General features: G+C 41.2%; 4 protein-coding genes across 7 annotated transcripts in view; 2 read left to right on the forward strand and 2 right to left on the reverse strand.

Moving 5' to 3' along the window:
• osgep (O-sialoglycoprotein endopeptidase) overlaps positions 1-23,667 on the reverse strand; it is an 81,830-nt gene that overhangs the window by 3,869 nt on the left and 54,294 nt on the right. Inside the window, exons 1-6 of one of the 4 annotated variants that reach the window (XM_072672625.1) lie at positions 4,364-4,409; positions 3,100-3,219; positions 2,831-2,950; positions 1,311-1,486; positions 1,033-1,128; positions 892-941 (exon numbers count right to left, since the gene is read on the reverse strand). In XM_072672625.1, coding sequence (XP_072528726.1) covers positions 892-941; positions 1,033-1,128; positions 1,311-1,486; positions 2,831-2,950; positions 3,100-3,214 — 557 coding nt within the window. In that variant the 5' untranslated portion in view covers positions 3,215-3,219; positions 4,364-4,409. Of the gene's footprint in view, positions 1-891; positions 942-1,032; positions 1,129-1,310; positions 1,487-2,830; positions 2,951-3,099; positions 3,223-4,363; positions 4,410-23,667 lie in introns of those variants that run through there. The other 3 variants (XM_072672624.1, XM_072672626.1, XM_072672627.1) reach the window with 3 other exon arrangements.
• Positions 4,608-8,903, forward strand: apex1 (APEX nuclease (multifunctional DNA repair enzyme) 1). Its single transcript, XM_072672628.1, has 5 exons — positions 4,608-4,687; positions 5,192-5,311; positions 5,426-5,592; positions 6,309-6,501; positions 7,538-8,903. Exons 2-5 carry the CDS (start codon positions 5,248-5,250, stop codon positions 8,050-8,052), a joined length of 939 nt encoding a protein of 312 aa, XP_072528729.1. The 5' UTR covers positions 4,608-4,687; positions 5,192-5,247; the 3' UTR covers positions 8,053-8,903.
• LOC140549211 (uncharacterized) lies at positions 9,652-15,790 on the reverse strand. The gene is made up of 7 exons (XM_072672621.1): positions 15,628-15,790; positions 14,669-14,871; positions 14,446-14,535; positions 14,027-14,122; positions 13,811-13,921; positions 13,028-13,151; positions 9,652-12,296 (listed from the first exon to the last, which is right to left on the reverse strand). Exons 1-7 carry the CDS (start codon positions 15,659-15,661, stop codon positions 10,609-10,611), a joined length of 2,346 nt encoding a protein of 781 aa, XP_072528722.1. The 5' UTR covers positions 15,662-15,790; the 3' UTR covers positions 9,652-10,608.
• On the forward strand, positions 21,639-22,772 carry LOC140550058 (tetraspanin-7-like). Its single transcript, XM_072673855.1, has one exon. The coding sequence runs from the start codon at positions 21,639-21,641 to the stop codon at positions 22,770-22,772; it is 1,134 nt and encodes a 377-aa protein (XP_072529956.1).

Genomic DNA, 23,667 nt, shown 5'->3' on the forward strand with positions numbered 1-23,667 from the left:
GGCCGATGTGAAAGACAATGGACATCAAATCAAGCTGCTGGCCTTAACAGCACTCCACACCTTCTTGCTTCCACCGAGCCTCAAGGACCACTCATTACTACAAAGGAGGTTTGCAATCTTTTCAGGAAACTCAAGCACTGCAAAAATGGAAAAAACTAGCTCCATCATTCACACAGATATTTAAAGAACCTCTATTTTTTAAAAATTCAATTCTAATAGTGTACCACAAGCACTCAAAATCATTATTTTGTTTATTTTTTTTAAACCTCTTTATCCCTTGATATTAAACAGGTTGTTTTGTTACTGTGCCTTTTAGATATCTGTTCTGACTGGATACCCTGTTTTGGGCCGCATTAACCCCTATGTCTTCTGCTATGCTTATACTTTATTAACTATTAATTTTTTAGTAACTGCAATGACTTTTTGTTTAGTAATTAGATTTTGGTGTGTAGCAGATTTCTGTATTTGCACAGTTCTTTTTGACTGTAGTGTACATGCTAATGTGTTTAGCGTCAAGAAACTATTTATGATTTATACCCATTTTCTCCCCAATTTGGATCACCAATTACCCAACCTATACATATTCTCCCCCTATCACATGCAGGGCTCCCAACACTGTGAGAGTAAAGACTGACTGCCCGCCATTGCCTCTTTTTCCGAACTGCCACCAATGTAACATGCTAGGATCAAAACACTTGATGCATCGGCCAGCAGATGCCAGTGACGACCAGCGTTGCACTGGATAATGTGGAAGGCTCTCTTTTAGGAGTGGATAAATGCTCTCTAGGGGCCCCGGCTCTCCCTCTAAACGAAGACCAACCCACAGAGAAACCTTTGGATTTCTGGCAAAGTGGGTGATGTGAACTCACAGAGCATGATATGAGCACTTACTTCTTTGCCATCTGTTCAATATTGTAGCCAGGACTAGGGTCATTGGATATCTGTGGGGAAATGTAAAAAGTGTAATCGTAGTCAAATTTTCAGAAGCAATTCAACTTCACAAAACGCTGTGGAGGAAATAAGAATACTGACCTTGATGACTCTGGCAAAGCGGTCCAGGCAGTTTCCCACAGCAATGTCTATAGTTTCTCCAAAAATTCTGTAACGTCTTTCAGAATATGCAATCACCTATATGGCAGGCGAGGTAAAAACATAACCTTGAAATTTGAAAGGTTTTTGGCTGGATGACATACATTCATGAGAAGCTGAATAAAATGCACCCCTTCAACATGATGTATAAAGCCAGTCAGATATTTAACTAAACCTGTCTGGAGACTGAAAAGCTGGGAAGTAGTTTTTTAAGCACCCACCTGAGTGTTGCCACCACTGACGTATAGCACCGTAGGGTTGTTTGCTCCAGTGATCAATCGGCCCATTTCAATGTGCCCGATGCAGTGGTTCACACCCACCAATGGCTTGCCCCACAGCTGGGAAACTGTCCTGGCCACCAGGGCCACAGTGACCAGAGGGGCTCCCATCCCTGGGCCTGAAAATCAGGTGACATCAGAAAGAGGTAACATATGAAGGTGTGTAAAAAATGTATCAGGTTTACTTTTAGGTCTACAGTACTGTCTTAATCCTAATAAACACAATAATCAATATTTAAAATGCATTGGTTGTCAGTAAAGTCACTGATATGTTGATTAGTAGAAGACTGCTGATTTCTGATCTATCTTGGTGTGACAACATATTCCAAAAAAAAATCATATTCCCAAAATTATTCAAATGGCCCTGAAGACCCACTATATCAAACAAACACATCACTAAATTAAGACTACATTTGATTCTGTCCTAAAAAAGCCAAGTACTGTAGTTTGTGTTTTCAACATAAAACGTCTTCTTAATTTAATGACAAATGCGCTTCATTGAATTCAATGATAATTGAATTCAGGTGTTCCAATCAATTATATGGCCACAGGTGTATAAAACCAAAAACCTAGGCATGCAGACTGCTTCTACAAACATTTGTGAAAGAATGGGTTGAACTCAGTGAATTCCAGCGTGGTACAGTGATAGGATGATGAGTCACGGTCGCTACAGACCTCCAAATTCATGTGGCCTTCAGATTAGCCGAGCAGCTGCATCCAAGCCTTACATCACAGTGCAATGCAAAGCGGTGGATGCACTGGAGACTGGACTCTAGAGCAGTGAAGACGTGTTCTCTGGAGTGATGAATCACGCTTCAAGCAAGATCCATATAGACATGGATGAGCAAGTTTGGTGTAGAAGAACTTGACTAGTCTGCACAGAGTCCTGACCTTAACCCAATAGAACACCTTTTGGATGAATTAGAGTGGAGACTGCGAGCCGGGCCTTCTCATCCAACATCAGTGTAAGACCTTACAAATGCGCTTCTGGAAGAATGGTCAAAAATTCCCATAAACACACTCCTAAACCTCCCAGTGTATTACATTCCATATCAACTATATGTCCAAAAGTATGGATTTTTTCCAATTTCTTTGCCTCCCTTTTGATGCAGTAACCGCTTTGGCTTCTCTATAAAGCCTGTACCTTAGGATTTGACTGCATTAAAGCCACAACAGCATTAGTGAGGTACTGATGTTAGATGATTAATTCTGGATCACAAATACTACTCCAACTCCTACCCGAATGTGCAAAGAATGCAGTATAACTGCTCAAGGGCTTTATATCCCTCTAGCTGACACTTTGCATTGATTATAATTTATCATATTATATAATATGATCAATTATACCAGCTGTGTGTTCACAACTGATGTCTGTGTGAGTAATATGCAATTCAAAGTAGCTGAAAAAAGTGTAGAATAGAATTATTTAATTGAGAAAGTCTTCAAATATGTTGGAAGTTCACCTTTGGTGTATGCCACACAGTCAATATCGCTAGGTTTTAGTCCAGCTTCATCTAGCGCCTCTCTGAGGACAGTCAGAATAGCTCCACGATGATGTCTAGCTGTTTCACTGGGAAGGAAACCTAGGAAGACATGTAAACTGTTAATGTTAATAATAAAACAATTCTCACCACCAAGAATACACATTCACTAGGTCATGAAGAACAACAATCCCTGGGTAATATTGCTATCTCTTGTAAAGTAATATGATAAACCTCCTGTTTCATCTTACCTTGACCAGGTGGAGTGATATAGGTACGTCTAGGGTTTGACAGGACTTCTCCATCTCTCACAATGCCTATGCCAATCTTATTGGCACTGCCCTCAAACCCAATTACAACAGTCATGCCTGCTGCTGAAACAGAATGCAAACAATTCATTTTAGGGCTGCACAATAAATCACTTTAGCATCACCAGTTCAATGTGCGCAGGACATGCAATGTCATGTAAGGAAAATTAAACCATGCCATGCTACATTTGCCTCATACAAAAAACATTTATACTGTTCTCATATAACAATAAGTCCAATTTTTGATGCAGTTTATTAATAATGAAACTGTTGGATCATTGACTTCTGAAATCTAATCATCTGTCCTATGTTGATAGTTGTGTTTTTTTAAATAATTATTTGCCAATACCGATATGCTTCAAATATTCTGTCATATATCCCTAATTTACAACTTTGAGTACACAGAACAGTGTAGAACAGACACTAACATGACAAGTTAAGTTGATAAGATATTATTTGGGTGGTGGACCATTTTTTTGATAAATTCAGTGTATGTGTAGTTATGCTCCTGATGCACTCTAATAACTATCTAATTCAGTTCAGATACTATACCTAATTTTCTGGAATGGTCAAAGACAATCAAATCAGCTAATGATTTTTATTTCCTGGACAAACAACCAAAATCCAAGAGGGTTTTTCAAGAGTTGTGGTGCTGCCCACCGATGTCCTTAACTTTAATATTAAGTTAATATTTGCTTGACTGTTCCAAAAGTGAAAACTGCGTTAAAAAACAACAACAAAAAAAGAGTTCTTATTACCTCAATTACATTATTATAAATTATGGCATACAGGTGCTAGCTAATTACCATGACACAGCGATTAGGGGGAGCATTTTCTGATATGATGACTTCGACTTGAAATTCCTTGAAATTCTATACGGAAGGTAACGGCGGCATGACAAGAGTGCGTGAAGCTGGCATGAACTTATCAGGCAACGTCGCGGTGCTACAGTTTAACTGCACGAAAGGTTGCATGACCCACATGTTCCTATTTTTCCAGCTAATCGCTAAACATCTGTAGTTAAATCCTGACTGTAGAATAAGAGCTGTGTGGTCCCGCTTATATTGCACAAAGAATCATGCAGCAATTTGAAGTAAAAAGTTGACCACAAGCACCGCGGCGGAAGGTTTTCTTTAAAACATTACAGAGACGTGGTGAAGTCTCGGGTTTAATGAATCTGAACACAGATAAGAGTATTTAGAATTACCAGTTCAGCCCCTCACTGTTAACTGCACTTCTCGTGGTTGAGGACCATAACAACAGTAAGATAGGTATCCTCAAACACTCCCGAATAAAATGTTTAGCCAAACGCGGCAATGATATAGGTATAGTATTAATAATAAAGCATTTAGTTTCTGCATTGTACATGTATATTTAAATATAACTAATAAGAATAATTACCAAGTTGAAAATAGTTTTTTTTCTTATGTAATCTGGCAGTGTGTGGTCACCTTCATGTGAAGGAACATGTGCAGCTCTTTGTGGCGGAGCTGAGCCGAGTGGAGTTTCAGTCGGACCGTGGAGCTGATCGGTACTGAATGTTCTCTTTATCTACTGAAACTGTATTTATTGTGACAACTACGTGTCTTAATGTGTAGGTTTATGAAGTCAATAGCTGTTTCCTCCCAGTCTGTTGTTTTAGTGGGCTGGTTGGTCTCAGTCATTCAGCTAAGCTAGCTAGCTTATACAACTAAGGTAGTAAAGGTTATTAATGAGGAAAAGGTTGAGTTTATTGTTTCTTTGTGGAAAAAAACTTAAACCGGGGTTGATTCATTGCATTACACGGCTGCGATCACATTTTTCTGTTATGTACAAAACATAACCGAAAAAGATACAAGATCTGCTAGCATTAGCTGTCTTTGTTTAGCCATCTAAACTAACACCGTTGCTGCGTTTCTGGTGTTTGGATTAGGGTGTTCCTCCTTTTAACGCCTGCAGGTTAGATTGCGCATAATAGGAACGATTTCTGCCCGTTCGGGTTAAATGAGATGCAAAATCCAGAAACCACGTAACCTCTTATCTCCGTGTCCCTCAGGTGCTCGTGTGTGTCTGTGTGTGCGTGGTGTGTTCTCTCTCAGAGGAATCAGAAACATGTCTAAGAGGGCCAAGAAAAACGAGCAGGCTTCTACAGGTGAAGGCAACGATAATGGAGCAGGTAAACAGAGCTGTCGTTTTGATAAAAGTTTGTGTGTGTGTGTGTGTGTGTGTGTGTGTGTGTGTGTGTTATACGCCCTCATGAGGGTTTGATTGCTTTATTTACACATCGTAGAGCCGGCAGCAAAGAAAGGGAAGAAGGCAAAGGAGCCAGAGGCCCCAATTTTGTACGAGGACCCTCCAGACAAGTTGACCAGCAAGGATGGCCGAGCAGCTAACATGAAGATCACCTCTTGGAATGTCGACGGCCTCCGTGCCTGGGTTAAGAAGAACGGACTTGATGTGAGTTAAATCTAAAAGTTTAGTCGCTTACTGAAAATGTTGAGTTATTTATATTAGAACATCTGGCTTTTTTGGGGGGGAGGGGTTGGTTTGGGAAATGCCTCCTTTAGAACAGTGACCATTCACTAGCAAGCTAGATTATACTTGTGTGTGACTTAAAGCTTTTATCAAGATGGATAAACATACCTAGTAGATAAACATAGCTTAATTAAAAGAAAAAACAGCCAGTTGTTTTTGTAGCACATAAAATTTAATCTTAAAGTTCATTTTAGCTCCAACCCATGTGAATCTTGCTGAATGCTATTGAATGTATAGTATGTAGTGAGATCATGTCTAGTCTCATAGCATGTCCAGTCTATGTTCATAGTTATTTTTTTGAACATTATAGATTACATAATTCACACCCATTTAAAGTTTATTAATAACCTTATTATTATTATTATTATTATTATTATTAGTAGTAGTAGTAGTAGTAATAATAATAATCAAAATTACTCACCCCAGAGCTTTTCTCAAAGAACAAATCCCACCTCTCCGTCAATTAGAACTTTAGTAAATGTGTTTGAGACGTCTTCCCTTATATTACCCTGAATATTTGTCCTGTACTATATTCAGTCCTATTCACTGTTTCTGGTTAATGAATAGTGTTCATTTAAACAGATTCTACATTTTAATCTATTTCATTTCCGATTTGTTTTGTTTGTCGCTCCCGACAGTGGGTGCGTCAGGAGGCTCCAGACATTCTCTGTCTTCAGGAAACTAAATGTGCTGAGAAAGCCCTGCCAGCAGATATAACCTCTATGCCCGAGTATCCTCACAAGTACTGGGCCGGTTCTGAAGATAAAGAGGGCTACAGTGGGGTGGCCATGCTGTGCAAAACTGAACCAATTGAAGTCACCTATGGCATTGGTAAGTGCTGCAAACACGTCTGTAATTTCTTCTGGTTGCTGCTGAAATAGAAATCTGTAACTTTACAGCACCATGCGCATTATTATTCTGTTGTAGTATTTGGACAGTAGAAGCTTCTGTATTTTTACCTCTACGTCATCACAATTAATTTGAAATAAGGCAATCAGGATTTGATTAAAGCGTATGCTTTCTTTTTTTAATTCAAGTTAAAAAGTTTAACAACCATATTTAACATTGGAAACATTTAATATGCTATCCACAGAGGTGTGGATGTAAGAAAAGGAGGCTGTCATCTGAAAAAACTAAACAAACCTATCAGAACGATAGCAGAGAAGTTTGAGAGTTGCCACATCAACAATTTTGGTACATAATAAAAAGAGGGAATGTACTTCTGAGCTCTAACACCTCATGTGGATGATTGCAGAATTTCTGTCTTGTTGAAGAGAAATCCCCCATCTAGTCAGGAACACTCGAGGAGGGGTATCATTTGTCAGATTCTATATTAAGTTTGGATAAGTCTTTGCTAGAAAACATCCAAAAAGCCTGCCCATTTTGGTTGTCAAGATGTTTTGGGCAGATGAAACCAGGATAATTTGTACCAGAATCCTGGCGTTAGAGGAGTATGGAGAAGGAAAGGAAGGGCTCACCCAAAGCATACCACATCATTTATCAAACATGGTGGAGTACCTGTTTTGGCATGGACATGTTGCCAGTGGAACTGGGACAGTCATTGACTACAGATAATTTACATCTAAGCATTAAAAAACTTTTGTATAATTATTAGTTTGTGCAGTCACGTTTGAGCCTGTGAAAATGGCTGTAATTCCTAAATGATTTATGCAATATAGTTTCTGCAACTGTTTGAAATCTTTCTTTTTTGCCCTGCAATTACACAAAGCAAATTATTTACCATGTTTAGAATTGCTATACCTCGAGTGTCTTGTTAGGTTAAGAAGAATATTGTCAGAGAAATAATTCTAACATGTATTACACCTTTTCTTATTTGGACACTACTTTCATGTTTTGCCCACTGCAGGTAAAGAGGAGCATGACAAAGAGGGCAGAGTAATCACTGCAGAGTTCCCCTCCTTCTACCTGGTCACAGCCTACGTGCCGAACGCTGGGCGCGGGTTGGTGCGCCTTGATTACCGCAAGACCTGGGACGTGGACTTTCGTGCCTACCTTAGTAAACTAGATGCACAAAAGCCTTTGGTACTCTGTGGTGACCTCAATGTGGCTCATCAGGAGATTGATCTGAAGAACCCCAAAGGTAACCGTAAGAATGCCGGCTTCACTCCTGAAGAGCGTGAGGGCTTTAGCCAGCTCTTGGCTGCTGGCTTTACCGACAGCTTCCGGGAGCTGTATCCAGAGCAGACCAATGCCTACACCTTCTGGACCTACATGATGAACTCACGGTCCAAGAACGTGGGCTGGCGCCTGGACTACTTTGTGCTGTCTGCTGCCTTGCTGCCAGGTTTGTGTGACAGCAAGATTCGTAACACTGCCATGGGAAGTGACCACTGCCCCATTACCCTGCATCTGGTTGTGTAGAGCTGATCCCTTCAAAATCTTTTAGGGAATCCCCTTAATTAGTGTGCAGGGGATTTCTTTCTTTTTTTTTTTTAGTACGGATTGGTAAGATATGTAGTGATGTAAGTATCTGTTCTTTTTCTGTTATTTTCCATTTAAGCAGCCAACATTGGGTGGTCACAGCTGAAAGTGTAAAAGTAAGTTACGGTTAATAGATTAGTTTGTATTTTTGTTAGATTGTGTCTTTGTTGACAAGTTTTGGTTCTTTTGATTTTACTACCACTCTACTGAAGGGTATCGTTTATAAAGCTACATCTATATAAACCTCAGCATTTATAAAGGCAACTTCTTAATCTGCAAACCATTTCATTCCTAAACATGTGTGCTTTAACAAATCCATTAACTCAATTACATAACTCTCAACCTGTAAAACAATCAGAGACAGAGAAACACTGCTGATGCACAAGATGAACTATTTGTAATCCCTGCATAACTACTGTGAGAAATAGTCAGAGGATGATGTATTACAAATGAGGATGGAACGAGCTAATGTGGCGTTCAGTGTTTGGCATTATTTAGTCAAAAAAAGTGATTAATTGGATTCAACACAAAATTACCATTTACCTAGAATGGCTGTATTGCTAAGCAAGTAATCAAGTACTGAATTCTCTCCTTTTTTTTTTCTTTTTTTAAACCAAGCTATCAGTAATTATTTGGTGCTGTTGCACAATTTACTTGTTGGTGCTAAACTGTATTCACTGTGCTTCCCACTTTTATTGCAACATGAAAGTGCAAAGAGTAATCACCTGCTTCTTTGCTTTGTTGACCACATTTTGTAATAAACTAGTTTATTAAAAGGTGTGTGTGTGTTTGAGTCAACAAAGACTACAGTAGCTCATAACCAGTCCAAACAATTGTCCCGAGCAGAAAAGCAGCTCAGAATGCACAAAATGTCAAACCTAGAGACAGCTGGGCTACAACAGCAGAAGACTATGATGGGTTCCACTTCTTAGCCAAGAACAAAAAGCTGAGGCTGCAGTGAGTACAGGTGAAAGGCCATGTTATATAGTCCTATAGTATATCTCGTAAACTTGATTAGCTTGCCCGATTTTCCACCAGTACCTATTACTTGGTTGGCCATTTGCTAAAATTTAGAAAGTTGATGCCATCCAGTTTCAAATGCAGCATAACATTGTGGCTGAAGTGTTGGATCAAGAAATGTGAAAATAAAACTGAAAATATTTATTTTGATATTTTATATAAAATATTGACAAAGCTTCTTGTCAGGCACTTCTACTTTTTATTGCAAGAAATAAAATGATATTAGGAATACACCCCAGTAGTGCCCTATGAAGTTTTCAGGTGGATCAGTGTTTTGCTCCTGAGATTTCAGTGACTGGTATGCTTGTCTGGTTCTACTTTTTCATGTTTTAACATTAACAATTCTTTCCATGTTGTTAGACAATATGAGCTTGGCAAAGTTAGTGGGTTGCCGAATGTAAGAAAGACAACAATGCCAAAAACAACGACCACCTGACCTACGCAGTTACAAACACAACTCATTCAAACAAATTGCTAAGGTCTCCATTTCAATGTACTTAATTACTTAAACACTGCCCTTTTCAGTGTGACTTCAAACTTAACAAGAACAACAGTACATTGACTCTGATGCAATAATTTATTGAATCAAAAAAAGTTTAGACCCCATATTTAGTTTCAAACCGTCAATGTCTCGAACTCAAAAACGAGTTTTGTTCAGGTTCAGAATGCCATACATAACTTATGTTCATTTTCTTTAACAATATTTTAGTCTTTATAATAGCATAAGATAAATACTGTAGTAGAGACTTAATCCTCATCACTGATTACAGTATATCATCCACATCAAGAGCTTCTGTTGGACCATTCCAAGGACAGAACTATTGCATGTGCTCCCAAACATAAGAATGTCTTAGAAAACAATTCAGATCAAACAAAAAAGTATGCAAGTATGAAAATACATCTATGTACAAAAGCACTCGCTTACAAAGTATCTCTGTAGATTTTTCAATAAACTTCTATATCTGTTGTACATACATCACAAATGCTTATACTTGATGGGTGCCTGGCCCACACCCCCATCTTAACTGTATACATTTCACCTATGTCTAAAGACCCATTGGGAATGGCTCTTATCTGCATATAGTCTGTATTATTAGTATAGTGGGCTGCCTGAATCCTGAAACTATGGATTCTACACCATAACGCAATAACTGGAGAGTCGTGGTACCTATGGCTCAGTATAAATGGCTTTCTATTAGACATACAGCACACTACCTGAGCGTAGAAGCTGCTATTTAGGGAGTAGGGAGTTATTTGTTATGATGGACAGAGTAAAGAGATTACTGATCAGACCTGATTTCCTTGAATGTTGTTCCTTACTTCATAGAGTAGGTCTTCAGGGTAGGAGATTACAAGAGAAGAAAACTGAGTGAGCTGTGTACTTGTTGCTATCTAAAATTTCTCCACCACCACCTTTACTACCAAACTCCACCTCTTTGTAACCTCAACAGGTGAGAAAATGCTCATTTACTTCGCTTAGTAGGGGCTTTTGGTATCGCTTTTTTTGCGCATGTGATCATAGCTCCTACGCTCCCCTTGCTCGGCCAGGTGAGTCTGCTCATGCTTCTTGAGCGGCGCGGAGAACTTAAAGCTCTTGCCGCACTGGGAGCACTGCCAGGGCCGCTCGCCTGTGTGGTTCAGCATATGCGTCTTCAGGTGGGATGAGTGCTTGTAGGTTTTGCCGCACTCTTTGCAGGTGAAGGGCCGTTCACCTGTGTGCACGCGTTCGTGCCTCTTCATGTTGCCGATCTGAGAGAAGGCTTTGCCGCACACCTTGCAGCTAAAGGGCCTCTCACCCGTGTGAATGCGCATGTGGCACCGCAGCATTTCAGGTCCGGCAAACGTCTTGTGACAGAGGGTGCACGGGATCTGCATGCGGGGTCTCTGGTGGTTGCGCAAGTGTTTCTTCAAGTCAAACATGTACACGAAAGACTTGCCACATACAGAGCACAGGTACTTGCGATCCCCGACATGATAACCCTTGTGCCTTTTCAGAAGGCTGGCGTAGATGAAACTCTTGCCGCACACGTTGCACTTGTAGGAACGAGACATGGAGTGGTAGCGGACATGGATGGACAGCTTAAAAGCGGTGGGGAAGCATTTCTCGCAGTGAGGGCACTGATGGAGGCTTTCCGAGGTGTGGCACTCGCGATGGATCTTCAGGTACGAGCCCTGTGAAAAGCTCTTCCCACAGATGTTGCACTTGTATGGCTTCTCGCCTGTATGCACACGAACATGCTTGATGAGGTCTGCCTTCTTGCGGAACGTTTTGGTGCACAGCATGCATTTGAAGGGCCTGGCGAGAGAGTGCGTTTTAATGTGACTGGATAGGAAACTTAGACACCGGAAGCTTTTGCCGCAGTCTGAACACTGAAAAGGCCTTTCGCCTGTGTGCGTGCGCATGTGGTTCTTTAGCTGGCAGTCATAGCGAAACTCTCTTTTACACATGGGACACAAATGGTTCTTCTCCCCTTCTTCTTGTGTCACCTGAAGCTCAAACGGTACTGCCATCACCTTTCTACCTGGAGTTGACTGAATGGGTATACTTTTCCTATTAATGATAGTCTTTATAGACGGCGGCCTTTCAACTATGGGAACGTATGTTGTCTCCTCTGCAACAACCTCTACAGGGGCAGAGGGGTTCAAAGATGGAAGGGAAATCACCCTTCCAGCCATTTCTGAGATCCACTCCTCGATGCTTATTTCCCTTACCTCAGGTGTCTCCCCTTCTTCCAATTGTTCAAGAAACTGTAGCTGAGTGGTCTCCTCTCCCCCGTTGTCAAGTTCTGAAACTATGACGGTGGAGCCGTCTGCAGTGAGGTAGATTTGCTGGACTTCACAGATCCCTGTATTGTTCTCTTGGTAAACTGCATCCTCTTGTAATTCTTCCTTGACCCCAACAGTAGTGGCTACTGCAATGTTGTCCACTAAAGGTTCCACCTCCTCCGTATCACTAGGGGCAGGGCTCATTATAGTTGCAGCGGCACGGTCAGACTCTGACTGGTTTTCGGTCATTGCTTGTGCTATGATAATTGCCTCCTGTGCGACAGATGAAGGATGAGAGATTTCCTCTTCAATGATAGGCTCTTGTTTAACAGAGGCAGAAGATCCTCCATCAGTCAAGCGGGGCAAGCAAACAACTTCGCTTGAGGAATGAGTGGATGCTAAAAAAAAATCCAAACGAGGAATGTTAGGGTTGGCTGTTATAATGATCATGATAGGTTACTCCTAGGATAATTAACTCCACATTTGTGCTCTCAGTTGTGAAACTTCATCATGTGTAATTTGATTCCTCCAGACATAACGCTGATCCATAAGCCCAAAAAGTTACAGTTTTGTTTCATCGTTCCACAGGCCTATGTATCAGCAGGATTTGGTCAGCCAGACTTGATGCATGGCATGTGCTGTGGTGAGCTGAATGAGATCATGCTAACTAAGCTAAAGCAAACAAGATTTCCACCAGACTGATGGTTTAAAATTGGTTAAATGATTGGTTTAAATTTGCCAATATTGCTCTTTAAGTGATTGATTTCGGTAAGAAAGCTGAACTTTGTCTCTGATTTGTTTTGGCACAGAAGCCACGGAAGCGTATGAACATCTGAAAAGAATTTCCCCGCCCTCAGTAATATTGTATACCACGCTAATATTTGGAGAGGGTATGACGATATGAAAAACGTGGATACTTTAACCAAAACTATCAAAACATACACAAATTCATCATTGCTAGAAATAATTTCAGGAACTCTACCACTCATTAATCCTGAACAGATATATTTAACTTCACTACCCCACGACAAAGTGTAATGCAGGGTTTTCAAACTCAAATCCAAAAAAAAGCCCTGCTTTAGCACTTTAATGCATGTGTTGGAATGCAGTAAATGTATATCAGACTTACCATTCATATTGCTACGTTTCTTGGTTTTGAAGTGCTGTAGCACATCCCTTAGTTCTGCTGGGTCAGAGAGCGGCTGCACTATATCCTCCATTGCAGAAAGGCCACCACATAGCCATGTGGCTGTCTGAGAAAATGTAGAACATCCATGTCAAATTAATTATAAGGGATGTTCATAACCACTGCAATTTCAAACAGACCAGGTTCTAGTTTGTTCGAAACCAGTGGGTCCCAACCCTGGTCCTGGAATACAGTCTTTGACCACATGACTACTGTACTTTTACAGAAGCAATAAAAAATATCCTAATAGTAGTAAATTAAAAGAGCTCATCCCACTGTCATTCTCTCCCGTAATACAACACAGTTCTGTACAGTTACTCTGTAATCCACATATGTACTGATTGTGTTATGTCATGTCAGTGTTCATTGCACCAGCCAATACTCTTTCATCTAATAATTATGTTCCACCACTGACTTGCTCCTGAATAATTATTTGAAGTTGTTGGACTATTCCAGCTGTAACAGAACCAAGCTTAATTCTAGTCTATTTTATGCCCGATTACGGCTGTTGAAATAGTTCACACAGACTGGAGGCACACAACGGTGTAATAAAAATAATAAATAAAATAATAAACAGAAAACTAAATTTCAGTTGTAGCCATTGATGTAAGCTCATAAAATGTTTGGGACCATTTACATTGGTTTATTCATCATGATATTTTACACAAGGCAGCTGGCATTTTTCTAATATAAATAATTAAAATACAAAAAATTAAGATGACCCACCTCTTTAAGGTTTGGCACTGGTAGCAGTTCATCCACTCGTTTCAGAAACTCCCATGCTAAGCTCTGCAGCACTGCATCAAATCCAGTGCCATACTCAACAGGAAACACATTCTGTAGATAAAACATGAGCTTCATATGTAAAAATGTTGAGAGAAACAAGGAAAGGAAATGCTGAATGGCTTGATTAAAGAGATCAATTGAATACCAATGTCTCACCTGAATAAAAGTCTCTCTTTTGGCTGTATCCTCCAAAATATTATGAATCATCTTTATGAACTTAGTATTCATGATTTCACTTTCCACATCTGTGCACTGTGAGAAATTTAAAATTCACATTACATTTACAGCATTTAGCTGATGCTCTTATCCAGAGCGACTTACAAGGTTACTCGTACTACAGAGGTGGCCAGTGTAGTGTTAGGAGTCTTGCCCAAGGACTCTTATTGGTGTAGCACAGCACAGTCACCCAGACTGGGAATCGAACCCCAGTCTCCCACATAGTGTGGTAGCTCACTGGCAGGTAGTGGTGTTATCTGTTGCACCACACCAACCAAATGAAATCACAACACAACTTACTGACGAAAACACAAGCAGCATATTTTTTTTCAAATACTTGTGCATAAAAGGTCACCTACATTATGAGTGAGATTGCGAAGTGTGTCTAGGTGTGCTTGAATTATCCAGACATCAGGGGCTTCGTCCTTAAGACAGAGCTCCAAGATCACCTGCAAGTGAAAATTACATTTCAAAGAAGTTGTCAATAGAATCATGATAAATATCTGCTGGTGTTGTCTACCTGAGCTCAAACATTTTTAAAAATATTTTTCCAACAAATTTTAACAGTTTTTACAAGTTTACCTTTTTCCGTAAGTGGAAGATCAGTTTATTAACCAGGCTTTGACTCATGATGTCTGGTACCGTTTCTGAAACCATCATAACAAACTGCTCAAACTTCCCATAGTGCGTTACATTGCAACGTTGAACCACTTGCCACAAGAACGCAGACATTAGTCGCAGGGGTGGCACCACAAGGCGCAGGGCAGAGAGGGGAAGCGCCAGGGCTGAAATACAGAAAGAAAAATGACCCAGCATTGGATTATAGTTACCTATAATTTAACTAATGCGCATGCTATATAAAGCTATGCCTTGTGCTGCACTTCAAGCTCTTAAATTTCACACTTTTTAAAAAAACAGAATAACTTGTGTGCATTAACCACACTTTTACCAGACCATGTTTCTGGACTTGTACAACCCTAAACCCAGAGGAAAAAATGTTTTTATGTTTGCCAACATTACAACAATTTGCCAAATGAGTCTCAGCATTTATTTGTTACTACAATTGTCTTGACAGTAATTAGTTTATTACACTAACATAAAGTTAGTTTAAGCTTATTTACCACAGTTTTGGACCCTTTAATGACTGCTTACATGTACTAACATTATTTTTATTTAAGACTATTTTTGGGAAGGTGCTGAGCTATAAGGTGACTTATGAAAGATCACTCAGTCTGGCTGAGCTGAGTTAGTTGAGTGGAACTGGTGGTTTAAGTGCTTGTGCTTGTTAGCAGACGAGCTAACGTGTACTCTTCTGTTTCAGACACTGACCCCTGACACAAACGAGCACTACTCCAGCTCAGAAGTGTGTGTGAGCTTATCCTGAGGGAAGGCTAGTGGTGAAGCTGAGGTATCAGTGCTGGAGAATACTGTGACAGGCCTCTAGACGTTTGTGTGCTCGTGTTGCCACTAGCTTCACTCTCTCCAAACGGCGCCACTTTAGAGCGCTTTAGCTCACTCAGCCGCGCGCACCCCAAACATACCTGTCTGACGACTCTCCGACGAGACCACCTCCATGATATCTATAAAAACAAACCAGCCCGCACGTTTTTAATCTAATGATGAACCAACATCTCTTTAGTTAGGAGCCAAACGACTGCTACTGTGGATTTAACGTGAAGCTGAACGAAGCAACGAACAACCACACAAGCGAAAAGCACCCCTGATCAGCGTTAAAAAAAAAAAAGGACTAGCGCCGCCTCAGACCTGGAGGAGAACAGCCCGCCAGGCGAAATCAAGCTAGAGCTTAGATCGGGCCCGAGCCCGTGCACGTTCTGTCCGAGCCCGACCCGGCCTGCCCCATAAACTGTCATTATGAGCCCGAGCCGGATTTGAACCCATTTTTTTTAGTAAGTAGAGCGTTAAAAGGGACCTTTTTAACCACAAATACGGAAGAAGCTGAGGCCTATTCTTTAGGAAAACTGTGTATTAAGAATGGTACTCTAAATTATTACAACACGACCAATGCGAACAATGATCCCCACGCCTAAACATCGGCAAAATAGACTACAAGAATGATGTCTGATATAGGCCAAGTGCACATAAGGCTATGCATTGCACAATCATTAAATTGCAATAGACCAACAAAAGAGCTCAGGTGTGCGCGCAGGCCAGCGCTGTATGATTCTAACATTCTAAATTGTGCAACTTTTTTACGATCCCAGTGTGATTTGTTATTTTGCTATATTGTGATTATCACACCATAGCTTTGTATAAAATAAAAACTAGTATTAATAACATAGGCTAACGTCACAGACCATTTTCTTGAGCTCTAAGGAAATGGGGTTGAGCATCAGATCGGGATCAGACTCTGGCAGAGAATCTAAACTCTAAATCAAGCAAGCATGGTATGGTCCAAACTCGAGTGAACAATTACAATTACAAAATTACAATTTATATATATATATATATATATATATATATATATATATATATATATATATATATATATATATATATATATAAATGCTCAGCTGAACGTACCGCCCTAACATACCATTTCCAATGAAAATGCTTTCAATGGTGCAGATGTAGACGTTCGCAGTACCTTTGGGGTTTGAGGTGGTAGAGATGCTGACAGGCCTTCTTTGCAAGGGTGTTAAAGCGGCAAGACCATGACAGAACCTGTGAGATGTGAACTCCAAGATACTTGAAGCTGTCCTTTCTTTCCGCTGCAGCTCTGTTGATCTATTATTCTCTGTCTGTACTGTGTTGTGTTGTCTGTCCGCCCTTGTTTGTTTGTGTTGCACTTGTGTCTTGTATGCACTGTCTATGTTGCACCATGATCCTGGAGGTACGTTGTTTCGTTTCACTGTGTACTCTGTATGTAGTTGAAATGACAATAAAACCCACTTGACTTGACTTGACTTGACTTGATCTATACAGGATGGTAGCTCCTCTCCTGCTTCTTGCTGCAGTCCACTATCATTTCCTTAGTCTTGCTAACATTACCGAGAAGATTGTTATCCTGGCACCAGTTCTCCAGGTGTTTAATCTCCTCCAGGTAGGCCCGCTCATCGTTGTCAGAGTTAAGACCCACCACAACAGTGTTGTCAGCAAACTTGACAATGATGATAGAGCTGGAAGTGGCCATGCAGTCATACATGTACAGTACAGTGAGTACAGCAGGGGGCTCAGGACACAACAGGGGGGCTTCAGTGCTGAGGGTGAAGGTGGGTAAGACATGTTTGCCCAGCCACACTGCTTGTGGTCTGACTGTCACAGATCTCTCAACTTGGTGGTAGGTCTGGAGGGGTAATAGTGTTTAATGCTGAGCTATAGTTAACAAACAGCATTTTCCCATAATTACCCCTCCTAGTGTCCAGGTGCGTCAGTGTGGGGCAGGTGTGTGCCTGTGTACCTGTCACAGAATTCACTCCTTTTTCTCCTCCTTGGTGGCTGTAATATAGCACCATGCTGAAGCATGTAAAAACTAAACAAACCACCCAATGAAAACAGTAAAATAACCCCCAGCAGTTACATTTTTAATGCTTTTTTTTCACAGGTGAATCAGAAATATACTACTTATATCATGTAAATAAAATATTATTTCATACAATATATGCATCATATATACACATACATCATGTGCATTTGCCAAGTGGGGCATTTTGTTTAGGTTGGAAACGTACTTGGTTCAGAGAGAATAGACATATTGAAGTGATTGTACTATATTTGGGAAGCACATTCCACCACCTTCCTTTATCCTCAAAGCAGCCTTTTGTTTACAAGATGTTGTAAACATTACACTGAGATTCTGGTCGATGTTGACCTGTTCCATCCAGATTTTTCAGAAGCATGTTCATATGGCCAATCTCCCATCTTATCGTGTTCTACTAGCCACCGAAGAACACTAAACCTGTTGTCATGTTCATGAAACCAAACCTGTTCTTTTCAAATTTTACTTCCATTTGGTCACAATTTCAAACAGAACTGCTACAGGAATCAGTGACACTGGTTTATATAAGCAGTCCTTCTGCTACACTTATCTTTTCAACCATTTTAAAGGTTCTTCACTCATCATCTTTTACAAACATGGTTCTTTATGGAATCAATCTTATATGGAATTGCTCAAAGGACCCATTTTTAGCACCTTTATTTTTAGAGGTGTATGTAAAGAGAATGGTATCATCACATCTGCTTTGAATGTTCTGTTCCACATAAATAGTGCACCAGTTACATTCAGGCACCCTTTTCTTTATAGATTTTAAAGACAGTGGTTCTATTATGAACCATAAAACCATTACAATTCACAGAACCATGTGGATTTTTGAAGGATTCTTCGGATTTGTGTAACCTTTTGTAGGTGACTCTATACCTTTTAAAACCTTTTCAAAATAGTTCTGTAACATTGATCTTAACATATTTTTATATTTTTATACTTGTTTTGTATAGCACTAAGTGACCTAATCACCCAAAAGCCCAAAAGTGAGTCTAGTCAAATGTGTTAGTTGGTTTAGTTAACATGCAGTTCTATAGGCTTCTGTCATTTAGCCACTTCTGAGCACAAACATCCATCCATCCTGCTTGCCTTTGTTAACTTTTCACCTCTCCATCTTCATGTGCTCTGTATCACCGACAGCCGAAGCTGGCCAGAGGCATCTAGCTCTCATTGCCCTTTCGGAGTTTATTGATGGCTGTCCTGTTCTAATGAGACCTCCATTTCACAAGGGCATTTAATTAATGGAGAAGATAATAATGACTTTCCTGAAGATGAAATAGAATAGAGAGAGGGAGGGAGCTGAATGATTGCAGGGGTATTGGGTGGGAGAATGGTGTGTGTGTGTGGGTGGTTGAAGGAGTGGTTTGGGGGGGGTTGTTGAATGATGGGGACGGGAGGGCTTCTCCTGTGCTCAACAACCCGTTTTATCTGCTTTGCTGGGAGAGATGCCGTTTTATTTTTAGCTCCCGTAACCTCATCTGAGTGTTCCCTCTGTGTGTACACGTATGCGAGTGTGTCTGGGGTGAGACTGATATGAGAACTTGTGCTGGATTACAAGAAGTAAAACACCATTTTATTATTTTGATGTAGAATGTAAATGAGTTACCCATTCGTAATGTACATCCACTGTACTGATTTTGTGATGTCAGGAAAATCGGATATGATAGCCTTCTTGTAATTGGTCTGAAAATACAAAGCAATCACACACTGCAGACAAACCAAACCTTGGTTCAGTTTGATCTGAAACAAGAACATCTCTTTAAGTCAGAGCAAATTGGTCCTTTGTTCAGAACCATGGTCTGAGGCACCTTTCACACCTGCTTTTTTTGGTTCAGATCAAATTAAAAAGTCTGAAGGTCTGGACCAGTAGATTTATAAGCACCCTAAGTGAATGCTGCAAATGTATATTTACTGCAATGGCAGAGGGAGCAGCTGTGGGTGTTAAATTGGTTCTAGGCTATAAGCTGGCAATACCAGACCCTACTACCAACTCTTCCGCTAGGCAACCACATCCAGTACTGAGTGAACACAAAGAGGGCCCGGAGAGGACAGCAACACTATCCAGTAGGCCACCTAAAATGATAAAGTGGGGTCAGCGGATGCTGAGGCAGTGCGTAGAGAGCTTCTTGGAATGGGTTACCATGGCCAAGCAGCTGCATTCAAGCCTACATCACCAAGTGCAATGCAAAGCGCTGGATGCAGTGGTGTAAAGAATGCCGCCAATTTATTCTAGAGCAGTGTAAAGACGTGTTCTCTGGCATGACGAATCACATTTCTCCGCCTGGCAATGCGATGGACGAGTCTGGGTTTGATGGTTGCCAGGAGAACAGTACTTGTCTGACTGCATTGTGTCAAGTGTAAAGTTTGGTGGAGGGGGGGTTATGCTGTAAGGTTGTTTTTCAGGTGTTGGGTTCAGCCGCTTGGTTCCAGTGAAAGGAACTCTTAATGCTGCAGAATACCAAGAGATTTTGGTCAATTTCATGCTCCCAACTTTGCGAGAACAGTTTGAGGATGGCCCCTTCCTGTTCCAACATGACTGTCCACCAGTGCACAAAGCAAGGTCCACAAAGACATGGAACTGTGCTGAGTCAGCAATAGCATCAAGTGACCTTTGAGTAAAACTTACATCTTTACTATTGGCTTCTGTCATTATGTTCAGTTAAATTTTATATAACATTCAGGAGGCAGACGGCGATAACAGCTGACTGCCTAGCCTTAGTGTTGTAGGCTGTAAGAGCAAGTTACTGTTTTCTTTGCTGTTAAGTGAGACTTCAAGCTGTAATAGTAAGCAGGAATGACTGACCTTTGAGAGTGAGATGTTCCAATTTATTTTCAGTAACCAAATTCAATTATTAAAACGTTTTTGCAGGTTTGCTCAAATGCATGGAGCTGTATATGTGTTCAATAAAACCATGTTGTCAGAACTTAATTTAGTTGTCTTAGTCAAACAAAAAAATGGGAATAAATCTTCTGTAGGTTTAAATTAATAATTTATTGTAATTTTCTGGTGCCTATGATCCAGGGTTGGGTGTCTGCCAATTCACTCACACAACATGTTAGATGAACATTTTCATGGTTCTGATGATAAATCTGCCCTAAGATGCCCTAGACGAGAATTGTTTTGGTTATGGTCATGGTAAGATTTTAGAAGCTTTGGGTTATACTATGTAAATTGCATTGAATGTTGATTATTTAAAAAAATGGATTTTAAAAATGTTTATTAACATATAAGAACATAAATATTAAAACAAGTATGTAATATGTTTCTTAAAGTGTGTCTCTAAGGCAAGGTCATTTTTAAAATAATAGGCAAGAAGATGTGCACATGGTGTTTTTTGGCCATGTTTTGGAATTACATGTGTAATTAGAATTCCAAAAGCCACAGGTGGTAAATCACTTAACATATGTCAGGCATTTCCATTCCCAAGTGCCATAAAGTTCAATGCTTGGCCTTAACTGATATTGATCTGTATGTCATACAATGTGAGCGCTGTGTGCACACAGTCTGCTGCAACGGTGTGGTGTATAAGATATGATACAATAATAACTATAGAATGAGGTGTAGGGATGTTATATTTTTAGGGGGGCATTAAAATCACAGTTGCACAGATCTACCAGCTGCAGTCCTTAACGGTGACTCTTGTGCCAGCAGAGGGAGTTTTGATGGGCCGTTTTAGTCGTATCCTAGTTATATATCCACTATGCCTCTCCCCACCCCCCAGGCATCCCCTGCTGAAGAGATACAGTGAGCCAGCTACTGCACCGGACACGACGTTTGCTGCAGTGGCACGTAGCATTTGCGGTCAAGCAAGTGGAATAAATGACGGGAATAAACATCTAAATACTGCGAGCACGAGGTGTAGCTGCGGATGAAGATAAGCCTGCCATGCATCGCCTCACTGTGGACAATTTATGGTGAAGAGGGTGTGTGTGTTGGGAGGGAGCATGGCCAAGAGTTGATAGCTAGCTATAAAGAAAAAAGCATGGGGGGAGGCATGAGGGATGCAAGTAGAGGCTGAGAAACAAAGGAAGTAGACGAAAAGGGAGGAGTAAATGAGGGAGAGAGAGTGGGCGGTGGATAAAAGCAGAGCCAGGACCATGAGCTGTGCACTTGCAACGGCATCTTATGACTCCCTGCCTGCCCGGCTGAGCCCTCATCGTGCAAAGGATCAGCACGTTTCTCGAAGGCTTTCATCTCCACGGGGCTTGGGAGTTCCTGCCTCACCTGTTTTGGCCCGTCGCCTCTCAGCTCTGCCTGGATCCTACCTGCTCCCTCCTTTCCAGGAGGCCAACGACCTCCGGCAGCATCAGCAGCGGCAGCATCTCTCTTTGTCGCTGGGTTCCGAAGCCTCACTGGCGCCCCCTGTGGATCAGGCAGGTGCTGCCCCGCCATGCTGCCGGGCAGTGGGTGTGGTGCCGCTGCTGCGTCTGGCACTGCTCATCTTCAGTTGCCTATTCTGGGCGGCTGGGTTGGCCATCTTCACCCTGGGCATTTGGGCGCAGGCCTCCCTGGCTGACTACATGCTGTTGTCTGCTAATCACTACCCCAACGCACCAAGGATTCTGCTTGCTACAGGGGCTGCTGTTACAACCTGGGGTTTCCTGGGGTGCCTGGGCGTTGCGGCCAACCTACCCTGTGTTCTGCGGGCCTATGGCTTATTCCAACTGGCCACTCTTATGGGTGGGTTGGCAGCTGGCCTGTCGGGGCTATTCTACAGGGAAGACATTGCTGGAGGTTTCCGAAGTGGCTTGCAGAGAGCGGTGCTTGCGTATGGCGAGGACGAGGGCATTGCCAATGCTCTGGATGGCCTTCAGAGGGCACTGAAGTGCTGTGGGGCGGAAGGCTGGCGCGACTGGCTTTCGTCTGATTGGGCGAACCAGGATGCCATTTCATCAGCGGTCAGTTTAAGCAACAGCACATTTTCTGTGTCAGTGCCAGACAGCTGCTGCATACGGCGCAAGGGCTGCCAGAACAGGCCGCTGCCAGAAGGGGGCAGCGGACCCATCGAAGCTGTGGGCATTCACACGCACGGTTGCTTCAGAAAAGTCTTCAGTCTTGTCAACGATAATGTCTTTCACATCGCCGCAGCTGTGCTGGGGCTTGCTTTTACCCAAGTAGCAGGTATTGCCCTAGCATGTCTGCTTGCTAACCGCCTGTCTTCTCAACCACGTAGGCAGGTTCGCTAAGAAATGCCAGTATAGGACAGTATCCAAACATGGTTCTTCGGGAAAACATTTTTACATAGTCAAGTCTTAAATATGAAAGAATTCCCACAGACAGTAATGTTTAAGTCAAGAAGAGGCTAAAGCTCTGTCCAAGAATCCTTTAAATACACAACATGGAATGGAGAAGAAGCTCCAGAGCTGCTTTAGGTGTCTGTATACACACACAGAATTCTAAACCACTCTACAGGAACTCTACAGAAACTCATCCATAGTGGTTGTCCACATGGTACAAACAAGCTGTTTTGCAGACTCATATTTGTGGGTGTTTTCTCAAAAACTATGAGGAATAATGATGACTGAATCAAGACTGTGTTGGATCTGTGGAATACTGTGGTGAATTGTGTAGAGTTTTAAAGAAACATGCATATCGGTAACTTTGCTTCCTTGTGTTGTGCAGTAATCTGAACAGGCCAATGTGTGAAATGGTTGTTGCATGACTTAATATTAGTTTTCATAGTCTTTTTGAAGGAAATGTAATTGTTGATGTATTCATGTTCAAGATGAAATCACACAGCTTCAGAATGTAACCTAACAAAAACCAATGCGTAGAAAGAATTAGGGGTTCATGAGGACATTGGAATCAAATCAGTAATAGCAGAAAATTGCTTAAAAAATGTAAATACATTTTAGAAATGTCTATGCACCAGCACCGACATCACCACATAAAAAACACATAGGGGAAAACACTGTCATTTAGAGTAATAGATTAAATTGATCTGTGTTTTTAACTACCCTCATGTGGAAATCTCTAATCTGACCCACCTTCGTCAAATGTGATTTTGGGTTAACTGGGCAGAAGTAGGTTTCCACTGTGGCAACTCTGTTCTATAGACTATTCTGGGTATCTTTTCTACAG

This window comes from Salminus brasiliensis, chromosome 2, assembly GCF_030463535.1.
Source record: "Salminus brasiliensis chromosome 2, fSalBra1.hap2, whole genome shotgun sequence".
Classification (NCBI taxonomy): domain Eukaryota; kingdom Metazoa; phylum Chordata; class Actinopteri; order Characiformes; family Bryconidae; genus Salminus; species Salminus brasiliensis.